At 62.1% G+C, this 20,503-nt stretch overlaps 2 protein-coding genes across 2 annotated transcripts in view; one reads left to right on the top strand and one right to left on the bottom strand.

Annotated features, from left to right (window-relative positions):
* TMPRSS9 (transmembrane serine protease 9) overlaps positions 1-18,763 on the top strand; it is a 41,267-nt gene extending 22,504 nt beyond the window's left edge. Inside the window, exons 10-18 of the mRNA XM_058282122.1 lie at positions 1,543-1,861; positions 6,617-6,788; positions 8,215-8,486; positions 8,710-8,846; positions 13,999-14,332; positions 17,157-17,328; positions 17,529-17,794; positions 17,871-18,007; positions 18,453-18,763. Coding sequence (XP_058138105.1) covers positions 1,543-1,861; positions 6,617-6,788; positions 8,215-8,486; positions 8,710-8,846; positions 13,999-14,332; positions 17,157-17,328; positions 17,529-17,794; positions 17,871-18,007; positions 18,453-18,614 — 1,971 coding nt within the window. The 3' untranslated portion in view covers positions 18,615-18,763. The remainder of the gene's footprint in view (positions 1-1,542; positions 1,862-6,616; positions 6,789-8,214; positions 8,487-8,709; positions 8,847-13,998; positions 14,333-17,156; positions 17,329-17,528; positions 17,795-17,870; positions 18,008-18,452) is intronic.
* A 279-nt stretch (positions 18,764-19,042) lies between these two features.
* Positions 19,043-20,166, bottom strand: TIMM13 (translocase of inner mitochondrial membrane 13). The gene is made up of 3 exons (XM_058282124.1): positions 19,991-20,166; positions 19,824-19,892; positions 19,043-19,518 (listed from the first exon to the last, which is right to left on the bottom strand). Exons 1-3 carry the CDS (start codon positions 20,108-20,110, stop codon positions 19,420-19,422), a joined length of 288 nt encoding a protein of 95 aa, XP_058138107.1. The 5' UTR covers positions 20,111-20,166; the 3' UTR covers positions 19,043-19,419.
* Between the last annotated feature and the right edge of the window lie 337 nt (positions 20,167-20,503).

Below are 20,503 nucleotides of genomic sequence, written 5' to 3'. Positions count from 1 at the left end.
GACTGAAATTATGTATGGGAAATATTGACTCCCCATTCTCCCTCTCCCTGCCCCTTCCCAGGTAACCTGTAATCTACTGTGTCTCTGTGAATGTGCATACTCTGGGCATTTCAAATAAGGGAAACCATGCACTATCTGTCCTTTTGGGTCCGGCTTCTTTCACTCAACATGGTGTCTTCAAGACCCACCCATGTGGTCACATAGATCAGGACTTAATTCCTTTTTTATGGGTGAATAATATTCCACTGTGTGAGTGGACCACGTTTTGGTTACCCATTCATCGTCAGAGGACACTTGGGCATATTCTTGATAGTGATCTCATATTTTCTTTTTCTCTTTTTCCTTTTTGTTTAAAGATTTATTTTATTTATTTACTTCTCCCCACCCACTCATTGCACTTGCTGTGCCTGTTCATTGTGTGCTTGTCTTCTTTTTAGGAGGCACTGGGAACCAAGCCTGGGACTTCCCATGTGGGAGGGAGATGACTAATCGCTTGAGTCACTTCCACTCCCTGCTTTGTTGTGTCTCTCATTGTGTTTTCCTCCTTATGTCTCTTGTTGCATTATCTTGTTACATCAGCTCTCCGTGCCAGCCTGTCATGCCAGCTCGCTGTCTTGCTCATCTTCTTTAGGAGGCACCGGGAACCGAACCCAGGACCTCCCGTGTGGTAGGTGGGAGCTCAACCACCTGAGCCACATCTGCTTCCCAGATCTCATGTTTTCTGTTCACTTTCCCTGGGTGGGGACATCAGGAGCTTGTCTTCCGGGATCAGGTGCCCCTTTCCAGGAGCTGAAGGCCTCCCTGTCTTGCTTATCCCTTACTGTTGCCCAGATCTCTTGCTGCACCCCAACCAACACGTCTGCCAAATGCCCCTCCTTTCGAGGGAGCCTTCTCTTCTCTCTCAGGCCTCAGCACACAGCTGGGCAGCCGCTTCCGTCCAGCAGCAGCTGGATTTCTAGGATGGCTGTGGAGTCCTTCTTTTTAGTTTAAATCTTTGCTCTCATTTCTAAGGCCTGGCGAGTGGGGGGAAAGACGGGAAGAGAACGCAGCACGTGCTCCGGTTCCCACAGTGAAACCAGAAGCTGGAGACGAAGCCGGAACATAGTGAGAGAGCTTGTGTTCAAGAGTGTGAGAGAGTCCAGGGTGGAAAGAAGGCAAAGAGAGAATGAAGGAGAGCAGACGGGGAACTGGGGAGAAGCGCTGCGGCTGTTAGGGAGCTGTCTGGGGGCTCCGGCAGGGCAGCCATGCTGCCAGCCTAAGCAAGTGGTGACATTAACAAAGATCTACTGGGCGGAGGCTGGGAGGGGAAGTTGTTTATTTCGGTCAGTGATCGAGCTGAAAGATCTTGGAGCTCCCAAGTCCAACTGTCTTGTTTTATTTTTACTGAAAAGGTTCTGAAATGCGAATGACCAGCCCCAATTTTCCCCATGAGCTCACGTGGAGGGAGGTGTCAGGAAGCCCTCCTCCACCCTGCGGCTCCGGGAGCTGGGCTGGCTGCTGCCGGGGCCCCGCCCAGCCTGAGCGTGTGCCTCTGTCTCCCAGGGTGACTCCGGAGGCCCCCTGGTCTGCGAGGAGCCTTCCGGCAGGTTCTTCCTGGCCGGCATCGTGAGCTGGGGCATCGGTTGTGCGGAAGCCCGGCGCCCGGGGGTCTACGCCCGCGTGACCAGGCTGCGCGACTGGATCCTGGAGACGATTGCCACGGCAAGCACGACCCGGGGCCCCACGGCGGCCCCTGCACCTGCCACCCCCAGCAGCGCCTGGCCCACCAGCCCCGAGCGTCCTGTGATCAGCACCCCCACCAAACCCACGCCGCCCCCAAGCACCGTACCTCTCCACTCAGCCACGGCTTCCAAGCCACGAGGTATTTTCCAGGGAGATGGGTGTCATCTCGTGCGCCAGGTCAGATCGATCGGTACTGGCTTTCTGAAGCCCTCCGTGGGAAAGCGATCGGTGATTGATTAGTGATGTCTGTCAGGGGCACAGGCAGAGAGGAATATCACAGCCATGCCATCTTTCAGACTTATCTTTTTTTTTATTTTTTAAAGGGTAGTATATGTGCATGGTAAATTCAAGCGATGCAAGAGGGTGCACGTACACTGCTAAGCTGATTCAACACTTATCACGAACGCAACGTTAATTCTCGGGTCTTATTTTTCTATTATAGAAAAAAACAGTAAAATATGGAAAATTGAGGCAAAAAAAAGAGAGGCTCTATAAAGAATAAATCTAAAGGACCCACAAGGAGCTGGAAAAAGGAATTGAGGGCCCATCCTTATACCCTCAGAAAGCTCCCTGGGGATAACTGGCGTAATTATTTTCTTGGGTTTCCCTCCAGATACACACCCATCCCTGTTGCCGTATGTATCAATACTTCGTAGCACTGGACCACATTTTGTTTTTCCATTCATCAGTTGCTGCACACTTGTTTCCACCTTTTCGCTCTTATAAGTAACGCTCCTGTGATATTCATGAACAAGTTTTTAGCATGAATATGTTTTCCTTTCCTTGGGTATATGTCTAGGAGTGGAATTGCTAGAGCACATGATAACTCTGCTCTTAACATTTTTTTTCAACTTTTATTTGCCTTGATTGTATGCTGCGGTTACTCCCGAGCCGTAAGTGTTTGTCTCTTCAGTTTCTTCTGGGATGTCTTTTTCCTCTGTGCAACCTCCTCTTCTGGTTTGGGAACAACTTGTTCCTTTGCAGTGAGGACCGTCTCCATGTGGCAGGGGGAGCGCCCGTGTGGGCTCGTCTGACCATGAGCTCTGCAAGGAGCCGGCGCATCCTGGGGGCTTTTTTCACCTGGATGTGCTCAGTGACCAGAGACCCTTAAGGTCTGCCTTGCTCTGTGCCTTCTGAAGCAGGCGCAACCAAAATCCAGCACTCTTGTTGGGCTACCGACCCTGCGTCCAGCCCCCCTCTGTGGCCCGGGCACACCTCCCAGCGCCACCACTGTTTAACGGCGGAGTGGCACGCATTGCTTCTGGAAAGTGACGCCTTTCGGATACTTGGTGGCTTTCCGAATATGCAGACCCCTGATGGCCCTTATCATCTGAGAAGCAGCCAGCCTGTTTCCCGCAGCGGCTGCACCACTTCACTCTCCCGCAGCCAAAGCTCTGATTTCTCCCTCATCTCGCCAGTGCTTGTCAGTGTCTGGCTTTTTCATTCTAGTCACCCCAGCGGGTAGGAAGTGGTAGCCCATTGTGGTCGTGGCTGTGGTTTGCATTTTCCCTGACGGGTAACACTGGGGAGCATCGTTCACGGGTTTATTGGCCATTTGTTTATCTTCTTTGGAGAGAGATCTAGTCCGGTCCTTGGCCCCTTTTTAATTTGTCTTTTTATTATTATGGAGGTGTTAGACTTCTTTATATATTCCAGGTATAAGTTCCTTTTCAGATATATAATCTGCAACTATTTTCTCCCATTCCGTAGGTTGTCTTTTCTCTTTCTTGAGAGAGTCCTTGGAAGTACGAAATTTTTAAATTTTGATGAAGTCCAACATATTTATTTTTTCCTTTGGTTGCTTGCGCTGCTGGTGTCATATCTAAGAATCCGTTGCCAAATCCAAGGTCACAAATATTTACCCCTGTGTTTTCTTCTAAAAGTCTTACGGTCTTAGGTCGATAATGCATTTTGAGTTAAGTTTTGCAAATGATATGAGTAGATTGTCTCTTACAAGGATGGAGTGACCGACTGTGAATTTTCTTTTGCCACCTCAGCTTTCAGAGAGTGGAAAAAACCGTGGGTCTGAAGGCAGGGGGTGGGTTCCAACTCTAGCTCTCCTCGATGTGACCTTGAGAAGCCCTTGACCACTCTGTTCCATTCAGCTGATACTAGCTCCTCTGTAGCGCTCGTCCTTCCCTATACCGTGTGCTACGGATGAAAAAAACAAAACAAAACAGATTCCCCATGATTAAATGATTCGTGCCAAGATCCTAAATACTATGTGGCAAAACTAGAACAAGAACCCAGCTCCCTGCTTTGCCTTTTTTAAAAAGGTCTTGAAATTTTTAGGGAAGTTTTAGGTTCACAGAAAAATTGTGCAGAAAGCAGAGTGTTCCCATATATCCCCCTTCCTCCCCATCCATTTCTCCGACTGGTAACACCGCGCACGAATGTGGTACATTTGTTACAATTGATGGACCCATTTAGTTCTTTTTAACTAAGGTCCACAGTGTCCGCTAGGGCTGTCTCTGTGGTTCTATGGGTTTTGACACGCACGTCATGTCTGTTATGGCGTCTTACAGAAAAGACTCGCGGCCCTAAAAATCTGTTCTCCACCGGGTCGCCCCCGCTCCGCCAACCCCTGGCCAGCAGTGATCTTTAGAAATTTTTGGTTCTAAATATTTATACCAAAAATAGAGCGGCCCTGAGAGCACCTCACATTGCCAGCCCATCCTTCCAACTATTAACGTTGCAGTGTGCCCATATTTCCTTGTCGACAGGCATTTTGAGAAAGTAAAAACCAGCACAGACCCGGACAGTGAAATTCTGCCCCGCTCTTCCAAAGGCTGGAGTAACACACAGGGATAAATCTGGCTACAAAGTTTCCAGGAAGCACCATCCCCCCAAGGACACACTGTGTCTTGTTATAATGCCCCCTTGTTTGAGCGATGACCGCTTTATTCCCACTGGCAAACCTCCTTCTCGGAAGTCTGCCAGAAACGTTGCCGCTTCCATTCCTATCAGTGACAATGAAATCCCCCTTTCTTGCCTGGCGGATGGAAGTCACTCTGACGCAGAGAGGCCGCCTCGACGTGCAGCCCAGGTGCGGGGTTTCAGATAAGGGCTCTCTGGACACGACGGTCCACAGCTCTCTTATCGCTGCGGCGTCCAGGGGTGCGTCCTCCTCGTAGCGCCGGCTCAGGGCCGACCCCCTTACGTGCAGCTGGGCATGGCTTTGAGCCCGTGGAACTTGACTTCGTTCCAGTTCCACCTAAACCCCACCTTCTCCCCGAATCCCAGAATAACCTGGTTCTGCCGTCATCGGGGGAGACACCCACGGGCCTCCAGGTTTGCGGACGCCCTCGTTGCCACCAGCCGGCGGCAGACGTGTACGTGGCCTGCGGCTGCTCAGGCCGAATGACGCACACTCTTAGGTTCTCCTGTTAACTTCCCTCTCCTTCGCGGTGCCGCGTTGCAGCTGCGAGACTTCAGCGAGCTGCTCCCACCCAGAAGCCTCCGTCTCTTCATCTGTAAAGTGGGGGGTGGCTCTAGCACCTTCCATGACCAGGGAGGACCGCCTGCAGAGGGCCGGAGCCCCTCCCCGCCCCGGGCCCAGCGCTCACATTCCGAGCAGGCCAGAGCGCCTCATGCACCCACCGTAGTTATTTATTTTTTTGGTATTTATTTTATTTTTCTTCCCCCCCTCCTCCCTGCTGTGTTTGCTCTCCATATCCATTTGCTGTGTGATCTTCTGTGTCTATTTCTGTTTCTGTCTTCTCTTCTCGTCTTTCTCCTCTAGGATTCACCGGGATTCGATCCTGGGGACCTCTGATGGGGAGAGAGGCTCCCCGTCAGCTGCGCCACCTCAGCTCCTGGTCTCTGCTGCACTTCACCTTGACTCTCTCTTGTCTCCCTTTTGCTGTGCCATCATCCTGCTGCGGGACTCACTTGAGCAGGCACAGGCCCGCCGCGCAGGCTCGCTTTCTTTTTTCACCAGGAGGCCCCAGGGATCAAACCCGGGTCCTCCCATACGGTAGGCAGAGGCCTTATCACTTGAGCACATCCACTTCCTACCCCAACCCCCTTTTTTTTCCAAAGATTTATTTATTTTCCCCCCCCCAGTTGTCTGCTCTCTGTTTCCATTCGCTGTGTGTTCTTCTGTGACTGCTTCTTTCCTTATCAGCGGCACCGGGAATCTGCATCCCTTTTTGTGCCTCACCTTGCTGTGTCAGCTCTCCGTGTGTGCGGCGCCATTCCTGGGCAGGCTGCACTTTCTTTCGCGCTGGGCGGCTCTCCTTACGGGGCGCACTCCTTGCACGTGGGGCTCCCCTATGCGGGGGACACCCCTGCGTGGCAGGGCACTCCTTGCGTGCATCAGCACTGCACATGGGCCAGCTCCACACGGGTCAGGAGGCCCGGGGTTTGAACCGCGGACCTCCCATGGGGTAGGCGGATGCCCTCTCCACTGGTCCAAGTCCGCTTCCCATCCCCTTTATTTTAATTTCTATTTCTGATAACGTATATACAACTCAAAGTTCCCCATCCCCGTCGCTGTCAGGTGCACAGCTGGGTGACGTGGTGCACTGAAAACACAGGGAGCCCCCACTCCCCCTTCCCCGCCCCGGCCCTGGGTCGCCTGTGCTCTCCCTTCCGTCTCTGTGAGGTTTACTTCTCGATCGTGCGGTATCTGTGCCTTTGTGTGTCCGACTCATTTCACCCAACAGGCTGCCTTCGAGGGTCACGGAAGGTGTGCCTGTGTCAGAACTCTGTTCCTTTTTCACAGCTGACTAATATTCCATGGTGCGGATGGGCCACACCTTGTCTGTCCGCCCCTCTGCGGACGGGCTCCGGGGCCGCTGCCGCCTTCCGGCACCCGCGACGGACCCCGGAGCAGCGGCGCCTCCTCGGGGGCCCCCGCGAGGGCCTGAGCCCCGCTCTCTTGTCCCCGCAGGGTGCGGGGCCAGGCCGGCGATGGAGAAGCCCACGCGGATCGTGGGCGGGCTGGGCGCCGCCTCCGGGGAGGTGCCCTGGCAGGTCAGCCTGAAGGAGGGCTCCCGGCACTTCTGCGGGGCCACCGTCGTGGGCGACCGCTGGCTGCTCTCCGCCGCCCACTGCTTCAACCAGTAAGAGGGCGCCCCGCCCCGGGGGCCTGCCCGGCTGCCCCGGCGCCGCTGGACACCCCTGCCCCCGCCGACTCCCCCGGCTCTGGGCAGGCCTCCCCTTCTGCACCCCCGGGTGTCGCCGGCGGCCCCGGCTTCGGCGCCCGGCGCTTACTGGCACGAGCCACGCTGAGCGCAGTCTCCAGCCCCCCCATCCATCCCCCGAGGTCGGTTCGGCAGGAGTGGCTCAAAGCCCCACCCCCTCGTACCTGGGGGGTCCCTGGCCCGGCGGCCCCCCCACCCCGAGCCCACCCTGCGTCCTCCCACCAGCATAAACGGCCAGGCGTGGGCCCGGGGGCCGCCCTGGGCAACCAGAGGCTTCCCTGTCACAGCGGGGGGGGGGGGGAGTCCCGGGGACACAGTCACCCCAGGAGCCGGCCCCGTGGCCTGCTCTCTTTGGGGAGGCCAAATCCCCCAGTCTAGATTCCCAGATGTCTAATAGCGCAACAAGGTGGGAGGGGCGGCGAAGCGGCGCGGGAAGCGTGGGTCAGGATGTCACTGGGGGGCTCGCGGGGGGGGAGAAGGGCCTCTTTCCCCTGATGGCCAGGCGGGGTGGGTCTCTGAGCGCCGCGGGCTGCAGGGCCCTCACTCGCCTTTGGTGCTTCTGGGCCAACGCCCTCTTGAGACGCACGCAGGGGAATCAGCCAAAGGGGCGCTGGAGTGGAGTGCCAGGACCCGCAGGCTTTTCTAAAGGGGGGTTACTGGGGTAGAAGCTGACCGTCCCCAGGCCCCAAAGAGTCCAACTCAAGGCACCACGAGAGGCACTTCCTCCCCCAGTCACTGGCCGCGTGGTGACCGAGATGGCGGCGACGTCTGCGCGGCCCAGCCTCCCTCTTCCTCTAAGGCCCGTGGGCCCAGCTCCTGCCCGGCTCGGCTCCAGGCTGGCAAGGGGCTCGTCCCTGTCCCCGGGGCTCGTCTCTCTCCGGGCTCGGCTGCTCTGTCCTCTCCACAGGCCAGCTGTCAGCTCTCCGGCCCGTCGCTCTCCCCGGGACGCGGGCCCTGGCTCTCGAGCCGCCTCTGCTTCTCTGTGCTCTCCTTCTCTGGGTGTTTCCTCCCCTGTGAGAGTGTGGCTTTTTCCCACCAAAGGGGCAGGGACTCGACCCCAATGACGTGGTCACATCAGAGCCCTCCTCTTGACTTAGTGAAGTCAAAGTGAAACCTCAGGCCCTAATACGATCTAATAGGCCCAGAGGAACAGACCGGACGGCAAACCCTCTCAAAGCGCTCCGGCCGATTTTCCCCGGCCCTTCCCTCCCGAGACCCCCCCCCAGAGCCGAGGGCCTGCGGGAGGTGCCCCCAGCTGGGGTCCCCCCCCCCCCCAGGAGCTCCACCTTCCACCCCGGGAGGCGGGCGCGGGCGGGCGCGGGCCTGAGGCTCCCTGTCTCCGCAGCACCAAGGCGGAGCAGGCGCGGGCGCACCTGGGCACGGCGTCGCTGGCGGGCGTGGGCGGGCGCCCCGTGAAGGTGGGCGTGCGGCGGGCGGTGCTGCACCCGCGCTACGACCCCAGCACCCTCGACTTCGACGTGGCGGTGCTGGAGCTGGCCGAGCCCCTGCGCTTCAACGACTTCGTGCAGCCCGTGTGCCTGCCCCTGGCCATCCACGCCTTCCCCGTGGGCCGCCGCTGCATGATCTCGGGCTGGGGCGACACCCGCGAGGGCAACGGTGCGCGGCGGCGGGCGGGGCCGGGCCCCCGCGAGTGGGCTCCCCTCTCCCGGCGCGTCTTTTTAGTTTTTCTTACAGATTTATTTTATGTGTTTTTCTCCCCGTGGGGAGGGTCCCGAGCCCACCTTTGGGGGGCCTTGATGCCGCGCCCCCGGGAGGCGCCGGGTCGGGAGCTGGACGCAGGGGGCCGCTCCCAGGGCACGCCGGCGCTCTGTCCCTGCAGCCACCAAGCCCGACACACTGCAGAAGGCGTCGGTGGGCATCATGGACCAGAAGGCGTGCAGCGCGCTCTACAACTTCTCCCTCACCGACCGCATGGTCTGCGCCGGCTTCCCCGAGGGCAAGGTGGACTCCTGCCAGGTAGGGGGGCCTCAGCCCGCGGGGGGCGCCCCGGAGCCGGGGGGCGCGGGCCGGGAGCGGTCGGCGCGGCGCTGTGGGAGCCGGGGGGGGGGACCCGGACCGATCCCGGGGGCCGCCCGACGGGGGGCTGCGCGAGGAGCCACGACGCGACCGAGCGGGGCTGAGGCCGCCGTTGAGGGCACGTGGTCGAGCTCGAGAAAGCACGCACCCCCGGATGTTTCTCTAAGGGAGCTATTCATTTATTTTTAAAGATTTATTTTATTTCTCTCCCCGTCCCCTTCTGTCCTGTGCTCTCTGTGTGTTCCTCTGTGTTCATTTGCATTCTTGTCAGCGGCATGGGGAATCTGTGTTTCTTTTTGTTGCGTCATTTTGTGTCAGCTCTCCGTGGTGCAGCGCCATTCCTGGGCAGGCTGCACCTTCTTTTGCGCTGGGCGGCTCTCCTTATGGGGCACACTCCTTGCACGTGGGGCTCCCCTGAGCGGGGACACCCCTGCATAGCACGGCACTCCTTGCGCGCATCAGCACTGCGCATGGGCCAGCTGCACACGGGTCAGGGAGGCCCGGGGCTTGAACCGCGGACCTCCCATGTGGTAGACAGACGCCCTAACCACTGGGCCAAGTCCGCTTCCCAACTATTTATTTTTTATTTACCATCTTTTACGGTGGGAACATATTGTAATGGCCAGTGTTCTCTAGGGAGACAGTTGACAGGAGATATCCGCAAACACTGTGAGATTTCATGCAGTGGTCTCACACTGCCGAGGGGACGAGGAGCGCGAGTTCCGCCGGGGCTGCCAGCCGGGGCCCCGAGGCAGGTCCTGGCTGCGCTTCCGGGAGCCGAGGCTGCCTGAGCAGACGTGGACGTTTTCTCTCGACGCTGACCTCACTCTCCTCGAAGGCCCTCAGCCGCCTGGACAGACGGCGCGGCGCAGATGCCACTCTCCTTGGTCGCCCGCAGATGTCGCCGGCCACCCGTGCAGCCAGCTCACTGATGGTCACAGTCCACCAGTGTCCTTGTCTACAGTCAGCCCAGGGCTGGCTGGGCCAGGCAGGGGGCACGCTGCCCGGCCTAGCCGTGACGCAGAGGTACCACCTGAGGTTTCCCTTCACCCACAGCGGCGCTGTCGATTCAGTCACCGGGTGGGGCTGCTGTCACCACCCCAATTTTTCCATCACCCACGAAGAGAAACATTAAGTAAAACGACCCTCCCACTCTCACCCCCACAGCTCTGGGAGCCTCTGCTCCGCTTCCTGTCCATATGATTCTGCTGATTCTAGAAGCTTCATAGGACTGGAATCTGCAACAGGGGTCCTTTGGTCAGGCCTATTTTACTTAGTGCAATGTCACATGCCGACTTTGAAAGACGTGCAGGGGAAGCACATGTGGCTCAAGAGATAGGGCTTCGGCCCACCATATGGGAGGACCCGGGTTCCATCCCTGGGGCTCCCAGTGAAAAAGAAAGAGAAAGCGTGCCTGTGCGGCGAGCCAGTGCCCGCGTGAGTGCCCGCGAGGCGAGCCAGCGCCCGCGTGAGTGCCCGCGTGGTGAGCCAGCGCCCGCGTGAGTGCCCGCGAGGCGAGCCAGTGCTCGCGCAAGTGAGTCACACGGCAAGATGATGACACATCAACAGAGAGACTAGGGGAGAGTCAAGGTGAAGCGCAGCAGAGACCAGGAACTGAGGTGGCGCAGCTGACAGGGAACCTCTCTCCCCATTAGAGGTTCCCAGGATCGAATCCTGGTGAATCCTAGAGGAAATAAAATGAGAAGAGAAGACAACACAGACAGTAAAAACAGCAAGGCGGGAGGAGGGGAAGGGGGAAAACCAAAAACCAAAAACAAACAAAAAAAACATGCAGAATAGGGGATCGGGGGTAGCTCAGTGATTGAGCACCTGCCTCCCATGTCTGAGGTCCCGGGTTCAGACCCTAGTATCTCCTAAAAGACTGAAAAGAGCTAATAGCACATAAACCATCATGCCGTCCAACAGGGTAGCTCCTGAGCACTTGAAATGAGGCTGGTCAAAATTAAGAACCAAAGAAACCTGCCCGGGAAGATAAGAAGCAGCTAGCCAAGCCCTGGCCCCAACGCCAGACAAACACAGGAAAAGAGCATATAGATGCACAAATCCTTAATACAATATTAAATTAAATTCAGTGATTAAAAAAAAAGGAAAAAAAAAAAAGAAAACAAAAAAAATTCAGTGATTTAAAAGAAACTACAAATATAAAATATATACATCACAATCACAGCAAGTTTATCTCATCAAAAAAGGTTGGCTCAGCGCTGGAAAATCGAGTCAAGTCATTCATCACACATCTGGATTAAAAAGGAGAAATATGATCGTCTTAACAATCTCAGAAAAAGATCATTTGATCATTCTAACAACCATGCTAATTAAGTCTTTTCTAGCCCGGCGAAGGCTACCCAATAGAAACCAACGCCAGCATCGTGCTTGAAGTAAAAGTGATCCCGTTACAAATATTGCTGCAGAAAAAGCTCCCACCGCGTCTGTAGAAACTCTGCCTTAGGCTGAACTGTGCAGAGCGTCTTAGTTAGCCGAGGCTGCTACGACAAACACCGACAGTTGGTGGCTTAACAACAGAATTTATCGTCTCGCTTTCAGGGACTAGAAGTCGAACCCGGGGCATCGCGAGGCCGAACGTTCCCCCCAAAGCCGTCCCTGATGGGTGACGTCACATTTCTTTTCCGCTCAGGGGAGCCTCCGAGAATCCCCCCAAAGCCGTCCCTGCTGGGTGACGTCGCATTTCTTTTCCGCTCAGGGGAGCCTCCGAGAATCTGGGCTCCCTCCGTGGGCGGGCCGCGCTGTCACTGGAGCGGCACGTTCGAGCTGTGTCCCGCGGGTCGCGCCCACCGGGGCCGGGGGTTAGGGCGGCGGGATTCGATCCCAGCCCCGGCAGCCGCCTTCCCAAGAGTCCGGTCTGGAAAGCGGGAGGATAAAGAGGGGCGGCAGCGCCCACCCGGCAGATGGCACGTCGCGCCGGTGGCGTGTGACGGACGGGGACGTTCCTCTCTGCTCGTCCCCCCGGAACCCACACGCCCGTCGAGTTAGGAGCGAAGTGTCGGCTGAAGGCGTGCGCCGGGCCCTGGCCGGGCCTTCTCAGACGCCGCGGTCACCAAACACGAGGGAAGGCTGAGGGGCGTCACGCCCGGGGAGCCTCGGGTGTGACACCGATGGTGCGATTCTGGGTCCTCGGACAGAGCGTGTTGGGGGAAACTGAGGAACGGGAGCGAAGGCCGGACCGGAGCGAACGAGAACGTATGGACGCGGGTTCATCGACTGCGAGAAACGTCCCCCCGGAGGCCACGCTGCCCGCGGGGTGGACGGAGCTCTGCGGTCTCCCCGCCGCTAAATCTAAACGGTTCTCAAATAAATGGTTTGCTTCTGAAAGGTCTTCCCCTTAGGAACGAGGATCACGCCGTGTTCATCGTGGCGCGACTCGCGGTCGCCAGGAGGGGGGCCGTGGTCCGGCTGCGGGGGGCGAGGCTCTGGCCGTGCCACCACACGGCGGGCCCTGGCGACGTCACGTTGCGTGGAGGAAGCCAGGTGCGGAGGACACTGCTGTGCGTGGCTCTTAGGGGACGACGTAGCAGTAGAGAGGCGGAGGCGGGTGCCCGGGTGCCAGGGGCTGCGGGGAGGGGTCGTCGCTTCCTGGGCTTGGAATTCTCGTGGTGGCGTGCCCGAAAGCCACACGCCGCTGCGACGTGCCTGAGGCCGCAGGGTTGTACACTGAAGGCGGCTGAGGGGAGCAGAGGTGGCTCGAGCGGTTGAGCGCCTGCTTCCCACGTGGGAGGTCCCGGGTTCGGTTTCCGGTGTCTCCTGGAAACAGGAAAACAGGCAACAAGCAAACAGGCAGAGGGGCCAACTCAGGGGAGCCGGTGTGGCTCGGGGGCTGAGCGCCGGCTCCCCACCTACGAGGTCCCGGCTTCAATCCCTGGCCCTGGTACCTCAAAAAAAAAAAAAAAAGTTGAAATGGTTTTTGTTAGGTGTATTTTTACCACAATAAAAAAAAAATGAAAAGAAAGAAACAAACCCAAACCGAAGATGCCCGCTGTTGCCGGGGCCGCCCTAACCAATGCAGGGCGCCAAGGAAAGAGAAGACGCCTGAGAGTGTAAAACTATATAAAAGGAGGAACGGGTGTAGCTCAGTGGTTGAGCGCCTGCTTCCCATGTTCAAGGTCCCAGGTTCAATCCCCTGTGCCTCCTAAAAAAAAAAAAACAACTACACAAAAGGGTCATTTGCAGACAACATGATTGTTTCCCTCCAAATGCCAACGACAGCATTACAAGTTCCAGCTCTCCACGGGGGCGATGGGAGCGTTCTCGCTGTGGATGGAGGTGAGAGGGCCCAAGGCCGCCGAATCGGACCCTTAACACGGGGAAAGTGGGAAGCGGGTGTGGCGCAAGTGATGCAGGCTCCGACCACCATATGGGAGGACCCGGGTTCCATCCCTGGGGCCTCCTGGTGAAAAAGAAGAGAACGCGTGCCTGCGCGGTGAGCCAGCGCCTGTGCAAGTGAGTCACGCAGCAAGATGATGATGCAACAAAAGAGAAACCAGGGGAGAGTCAAGGTGAAGTGCAACAGAAGCCAGGAACTGAGGTGGCGCGAGTGACAGGGGAACTCTCTCCACATCGGAGGTCCCCAGGATCGAATCCCAGTGAATCCTAGAGGAGAAAGATGAGAAGAGAAGACAACACAGACAGCAGGAACAGCAGGGCGGGAGGAGGGGAGGGGGAAATAAATAAACAAGTAAATCTCTTTTTTTAAACGGTGAAAGTGGCAGAGTCGGCGTTACGTCTGAGTTAAGGCGATAAAATAAAAGCTGAAAGGACGTGAGTCGGGGCGAGGCTACACCGCGGGCGAGCGCAGGCCACGCAGGCTGCCGGCGGCAGGCCGGGGCGGGGCGGGGGCTCCTCCCAGGGCGACGAAGCCGTGCTGGGACTTGGTGCGGTGGTGGCGGTACGCAGCGTCGTGAATGCGCCAAGTGCCGTGTTCTGTTCACCTCAGGGAAGGGCAGAAGGGGAAGCTGCCTACTATGTGCATTTCACCGTCATGTCCTAAAGCGGGGCGTGGCTCGGGAGGCCCCCGCGCGGGGTGGGGGGGTGCCGAGGCTCGCGCTCTCTCCCCCCTCAGGGCGACTCGGGGGGCCCCCTGGCCTGCGAGGAGAGCCCCGGCGTCTTCTACCTGGCGGGCATCGTGAGCTGGGGCATCGGCTGCGCGCAGGCCCGGCGGCCCGGCGTCTACGCCCGCGTCACCAGGCTCCAGGGCTGGATCCTGCAGACCATGGCCCCCGCCCCCGCCCCCGCCCCCGGCCCCCCGGGGACGACCGCCGGCCCCGCGGCCCCCGGGCCCAGCGCCGGCAGCAGCGCCAGCCCCGTCGTCGTCGTCACCGCCGCGAGCAGCACCGCGGGGACCCGGACCCCCCTTCCTGGCGCCCCGGAGACCACCGCCCGCCCCCAGCTGCCAGGTACCGCGGGGCGGCGGGGCGGGCGCCCCGGGCCTCTCCCATCTCAGAAGGAGACGGCGGGGGCGCGGGGTGCCTGGGGAGGCCCCGGGGGGGTGGGACTTCCATTCACTCAGCCACGGGGTGCCGGGGCAAAGGGCAGCAATCTGCGGCTTCTGGGAAGGGCGCTGGTCCGGGTGAGCGCTTGCAGTCTGCCGTGGAAAGACCACCTCCGGGTGGGCCTCCCACCCAAGCCGGCGGCCCCGTGGCGAAGCGAGACGGCGGGCGCCACCTGGTCACGCTCCCCCCTCCCCCCCCCCGGCGCACCCTCTCCTCTGGAGCCGAGGTGCAGCCTCTCGGGGGCCCCGGGCTGAGTGACCCCGCAGTCCCCCCCTCCTGGCCCAGGGCTCGGCTCTTCCCGGACCTCCCAGACCAGTCTGGGCTGTCCCTCTCTTCCCCAGCGGGCCAAGGGGCCCTCTCTCCCTGGGGCTCTAGCCCCTCTGAGCCTCTCCTGTCCGTCACTGTTTATATCAGACACAGGGAGGGGTGGGGACTCCACCTGAGCGGACTCAAAAGCCCTGACCTTTCAGGAGAGCTAATCAAAGGCCCCTCAGCTGAAGGTAACGCAATCAAAGGCTGGCACACCCGGAGGGGCAGCGTCCTGGGCACACGTTCTCTCTGTCTGGGATTCGTAGAACAATCTCTGACTGCCGCACGAGGTTTAGGTGCAGGTTACGCTCTGGGGATGCAGCCGGGAACCAGGAGGCCAAGAGGCAGCCGCAGGCTCTACGGGCAGGTGGCCAGGAAGGAGGGACCGCAGGAGGCAGAGAAGGCCTGGCTCCCGCAGGCTCCTGCTGCGGGCATCATGGGGCCACCTGTGCGTCCAGGCTCACTTCAGGTGACCGCTGGTGACAGTGAGCATGGGCCTTCGTCCACGTTGCTTTGGCCAGCTGTTGGCTGGGACACCGATGTCACACTGCCTACAGCCTCCCCGGGGGGTCTCGGTGAGGCCCGCTGGCACGGCAGCCACGCGTGGACGTTGCCTGGGTCAAAGGCCCCATTGACCAGACAATTTCACGTGGCTCAAGCTTAGAAATGTAAGCAGCCCCCCTCCGCGGGCCCGGGAGCTGCAGGGAGCTGCCTCCTGCTCGTTGAGTCTCCCACGTGGGACAGCCAAGGCTGACCTGTTCTGCCTTTAGTGGACGCCCCGTCTTGGAGGAGAGGGACAGAACACCAATCTGAGCCGGACGGCATTTGGCAAGGACGTGGCAGGGCTCTCCCGGGGCTGGGAAGGGCACCAACCCCCGTGTGTCCCCCTCTTTCCACCGTGCCCCCCGCCTCTCTCTGGGTGAACCTGATGTCCCCACACACAGATTCCTCGGGGGCAGGGTGTGGCGGCGGCGTTTTCCCAGCCCCGAGAGGACCCAGGGAGGCTTCGCTGGACCCCAGCTCATTTCTGTCCTCTCCTCCTTCGTAAACCTGCCCCCCCTTTCCTCCTGTGGCCTCCCCTTGCAGGCCTCGAGCTCCTCCAGCCCAGGGGCGGGCGGGTGTGACTTAACCCCAGCTGAGAGCCGGGCTGGCACCGCCACCTGGCGTGCTTCACGGGGTGTGTTTGCCCCTCTGCCTGCACGCATTTATGCACTCAGTGTCCCGGGCGAGCAGTGCAGACCCGGGGACACGCACGTCAGGCTTCCCGGCTCACTGCCACGTGGGAGACCCACGCGGAGGCAGAGCTGGAGCTCCCGCAGGGCTTGGGTGGCGAGCCGATGGGATCTAAACGGGGCGTCCTCTTGTCCCCGGGCTCGCGGCAACGCAGGGCGCCGTGCAGAGGCCAGCGCTGGCTCCGGGCTGGGAAGTGCCCCCGGTCCTGGTCCTCAGAAGAGACGTGGAAGCCCCTCAAGTGCAGCTCTGCAGGCGGGCGGGAAACCGAGGCAGCTCCTCTGGGCCCCATGCCCTCCGGGCAGGGGAGGGGGCGTCCTCTGCGCTGAAGGGCTCTGTAGCCGCAGAGCCCCCGCCAGGCTGCAGTGTGAGGGGACACGGTTTCTCCAAGTGTGGCGGCGCAGCGGGGGGCGTGCTGGCGGCTCGGGGGGCAGCGCCCCGGGAACTGCCCGCCGCCACTGGCTGTGGCCGGCCCGTCGTCCCCGCCTGCCGAGGCTCGCACCTGCTCAGTCTGTGCTGACTTTGGCTTTTGCAAGGGCCACACCGGGGAGTTCCTAACTGCTGGGGGGCCCAAAGGCGGGGCGGGAAGCCCCTGAGACGGGGCGCAGAGTGCTGTGTCTCAGGGAGGGGGGCTGGAGCTTCCACCAGGCTCCTCCACGGCTGCAGGAGTTTCCTGTGGGGGCCCGGGTGCCCCGGGGTGCCGCGGTGGTCCCTGGGGCACCCCTTGAAGCCGCCGTTGGCTCTTCTGCCGTCTGCCTGGCGCCTGGTCCCACTGAGCAAGGGATGGGGGAGGGGAGGAGGCGTCCCGGGGAGGATCCCGGGTCCCCAGGTCTGGGGAAAGGGCGTGGTGGGGGCAGCGGGAAGAGAGGGGAGCAGGAGCCGGGGAGGCTGGCAGGGGCTGCCGGTGCAAAAGCCCTGGGGCGGGGGCAGTGGCACCTGCAGGGGTGCGAGCTGCCTGGAGAGGGTGGGGTTGGGGACAGCGAGGGCCTGCCTGAGCCTCTGCAGGGAGGGGGCCTGGCCCCAAAGCCAAGGTTAGAAAACAAGGGTGAATGAAACCCAAAGAACCCTGGTGGACCAAGCCGGGGGCCCAGCGTCCCTCCGGGCGGGCTCTCGCCCCCGCCCTCTACGCCTCCTCCTGGGTCTCCCTGGAGGAGGCGCCGCCGGCGACCCGCCTTCCCCCGCCCCGCAGACTGCGGCGTGGCGCCCGCGGCGGCGCTGACGAGGATCGTGGGGGGCAGCGCGGCGGGCCGCGGGGCGTGGCCGTGGCAGGCGAGCCTGTGGCTGCTGCGCCGGGAGCACCGCTGCGGGGCCGTGCTGGTGGCCGAGAGGTGGCTGCTGTCGGCGGCGCACTGCTTCGACGTGTGAGTCCCGCCCGCCCCTGCCCAGGCCCGCGCTCGCCGTGTCCCCCGCCCCGCACCCCTGGTCCCGCGGCCGGGAGGGGGCACCTCCCGGAGTCCCCCGGGGGCCCGGGCATGGCGCCCCCCACCCCTTCCCAGGGCCGGGCCCCCTCCTCCAGGAAGGCCGCCGGGCCCGCGCCGACGCCGTGCCGCGCGCCCCGCAGCTACGGGGAGCCCCGGCAGTGGGCGGCCTTCCTGGGCACGCCGCTCCTGAGCGGCGCCGACGGGCAGCTGGCGCGCGTGGCGCGCATCCACCGGCACCCCTTCTACAACGGCTACACGCTCGACTACGACGTGGCGCTGCTCGAGCTGGCGGGGCCCGTGCGCCGCGGCCGCCTGGTGCGGCCCATCTGCCTGCCCGGGCCCGCGCCGCGGCCCCCCGACGGCGCGCGCTGCGTCATCACCGGCTGGGGCTCGGTGCGCGAGGGAGGTAGGCGGCGCCGGCCCCGCGGCCCCCGCCCCGCCCGCGCCCCGCGCGCGCCCAGCCGGCCCCGTGTCGCCCGCAGGCTCGATGGCGCGGCAGCTGCAGCAGGCGGCCGTGCGCGTCCTCAGCGAGCAGGCGTGCCGCCGCTTCTACCCGGTGCAGATCAGCAGCCGCATGCTGTGCGCCGGCTTCCCGCAGGGCGGCGTGGACAGCTGCTCGGTGAGCGCCCCTCGCCGCCCCGAGGCGCTGCTGTCCCCACCCCGCCCTCCAGCAACCCGAGAGGAGAAAACCCTCCGTCTTGGGGGTCTGCGATGCTGGGAGGGAACAGGGCAGGCCGGGCAGCGGCGGCAGCGGGAGGACGCTGGGGGAGCAGAGCAGGGCACCGGCCCCCGCGTGGACAATGAGGATGCGGGTCCCGGCAGCTGCCCTGGGCTGGCTCCGGTCGAGTGAGGCCACCACTGCTGGGTGGGGCCCATCACTGTCCCTCGGCGGGATAGGGCAGCCCGGCAGCACTTACCCCATTCCCCAGGGCCGGCTGGGGTCACTCAGGAGGCCCAGGCAACACCCCCGGCCTGGCCAGGAACCTGGGGGTCCTGGGGCCTGGCCAGTCCTCCACGGGCCAGCGAGGGGGCTCTGAAGGCCATCTCTCCTCTCCCGCCCGCAGGGTGACGCCGGGGGACCCCTGGCCTGCAGGGAGCCCTCCGGCCGGTGGGTGCTGACTGGGGTCACGAGCTGGGGTTACGGCTGCGGCCGGCCCCACTTCCCCGGCGTCTACACCCGGGTGGCAGCTGTGAGAGGCTGGATCGGACAGAACATCCAGGAGTGACGGCTGAGGGGCTGCCCAGGCCCGGGACTCGGGAGGTGACAGCGGCAGGAAGTGGCCGCCTGGCCTGAGCGGGGGCGTGCGGCTGGTGGACAGAGGGGGCTGTAGCAGCGGCTTAGCTGCATGTTTTGTTCCAATAAACAGCCTCTCGCCCCCGGCTTGCCGGTTCAGCTTGTTGATGTCACAGAGAGGGCCAACTGCGTCCCTTCCCCGGGGGTCCAGAGGTGGAAGGAGTGAAGTGAAAGGAAGCCAGGTCTCCGGGAGCAACGGATGCCAGCCTCCTCTTAAAAGGCCCCTATTTTGTCAAACACCATCACCCCACCCGGCCACCAGGGGCACAGAGAAAGACCCACACTCTGGCCAGGGGAGGCCGAAGCTCAATCGCGGCACCTGCTCCCAGGCACCCACGGAAGGGGAGAGACACAAAAGACTTTCTCTGCCCTCCCCTCAGCAATTTATTAGTCTGTTCTCAAGAGGTCCCAGTGCGACTAGGGTCTCCCCACTCCCCAAAAGGTCCAAACAAGGGAGGCCCTGCGCCTGGCTGGGGGGGGGGTTGCCGACTCCCAGGTCTGAAGGCTGTGCCCCTGGGCCGCCAGCACTTCGGGAGGCCCAGGAACCCCAAGACCCGCGATGCACCGGCTGGCGGGGCAGGGCAGGGCCCCACCTGGCCCAGCCTCTTCCCCCAGGCCGCGGGCGGGATGCGCTTGTTGGCCCCTGCCTCGGGGCTGCCACAGTCTCCAGGATCATCGATAAAAAGGACACGGCGGGTCGGGGGGGCCTCCGGGGGGGCCGGTCCCGGCGCCTCCGCTCACATGTTGGCTCGCTCCCGCTGCAGGCGCGAGTTGTAGGCGCGCGACACGGTGTTCCAGGCGTCCATGTAGCGGTCCATGCACATGGCGATGCACTTCTGGGGGCGGGGAGGGGGCGCGCGGTGCTCAGGGCCGGTCCCTCCACGCACCCCCCTGAGGGCGGTCCGCACTCCCAGGGGGCAGCAAGCCGGGGGAAGGAGTGCGCATGCGCGACAGCCGCTCCACTGCCGTTACCCAGCTCACTGCGCACGCGCGGCGGCCCCACACTCGCGACTCCCCAGCTAACTGCGCACGCGCGGCGGTCTCTCCATCGCTGCTCCCCAGCTAGCTGCGCACGCGCGGCAGACCCCAGCCGGGTTCGAAGTCCCACGGCCTCGGCCGCACTCGACCCCGTGGGTCGTACCTGTTCCGAGTTGTCCAGGGAGCCCCCCGGCTTCCCGATGCACTTCCGGAAACACTTGTCGGTCATCCTCTGCGGAGACACGCGAGCCCTGAGCGGCAACACCCGCCCCCAGACCTCCCCGCGGCCACCCTCGGGACCGGCTCGCGCCCCCCGGCCTGGCCACGGACCTGCAGCAGCTCCTGCGCGTTGGCCACGGCGATCTGCACCTTCACCTGCTCCATGATGACTCCCGGGTCCAGCTTCCCGCCGCCCGAGCCCGCGAAGTCCGAGCCGAAGCCGCCCTCCATGGCCCCGCAAAGTCAACCGGGCCGCGCGGGGCACGGCGGGAAATGGAGTCTGGGCGGGCTGGGGGCGGGGCCACGACCACGACTCCCGCAGGGCCTGCGCGCGCGCGCCTGCGCATGCGCAGTCGGGAGGCAGCCCGCGACCGGCCGACTCCCGGGGCTCTTCGCGGTGGATTCCTTCCGGAGGGGCCCGCTCACCGCAGTCCCGGTCCCGTCCCGCGGAAGCCGCCGCGCGTGCGTACAAGATCCGACCGTGCGCGTCTACACCGCGCGCTGCGGGGCCGGTTGGGACCGGGGCCCACCACGTGGCGCACCCAGTGGCCGAGGGGCTGTAAGAAAGCTGGGGCGACGGGCCCCCCGGAACGGAGTTCTGTCCACACCCGCCAGGAGCCACTT

Source organism: Dasypus novemcinctus, chromosome 19 (genome assembly GCF_030445035.2).
Source record: "Dasypus novemcinctus isolate mDasNov1 chromosome 19, mDasNov1.1.hap2, whole genome shotgun sequence".
In the NCBI taxonomy this organism is placed as follows: Eukaryota; Metazoa; Chordata; class Mammalia; order Cingulata; family Dasypodidae; genus Dasypus; species Dasypus novemcinctus.
Note: the sequence above shows the minus strand (reverse complement) of the source record. Positions and strands in the feature narration are given on the sequence as shown.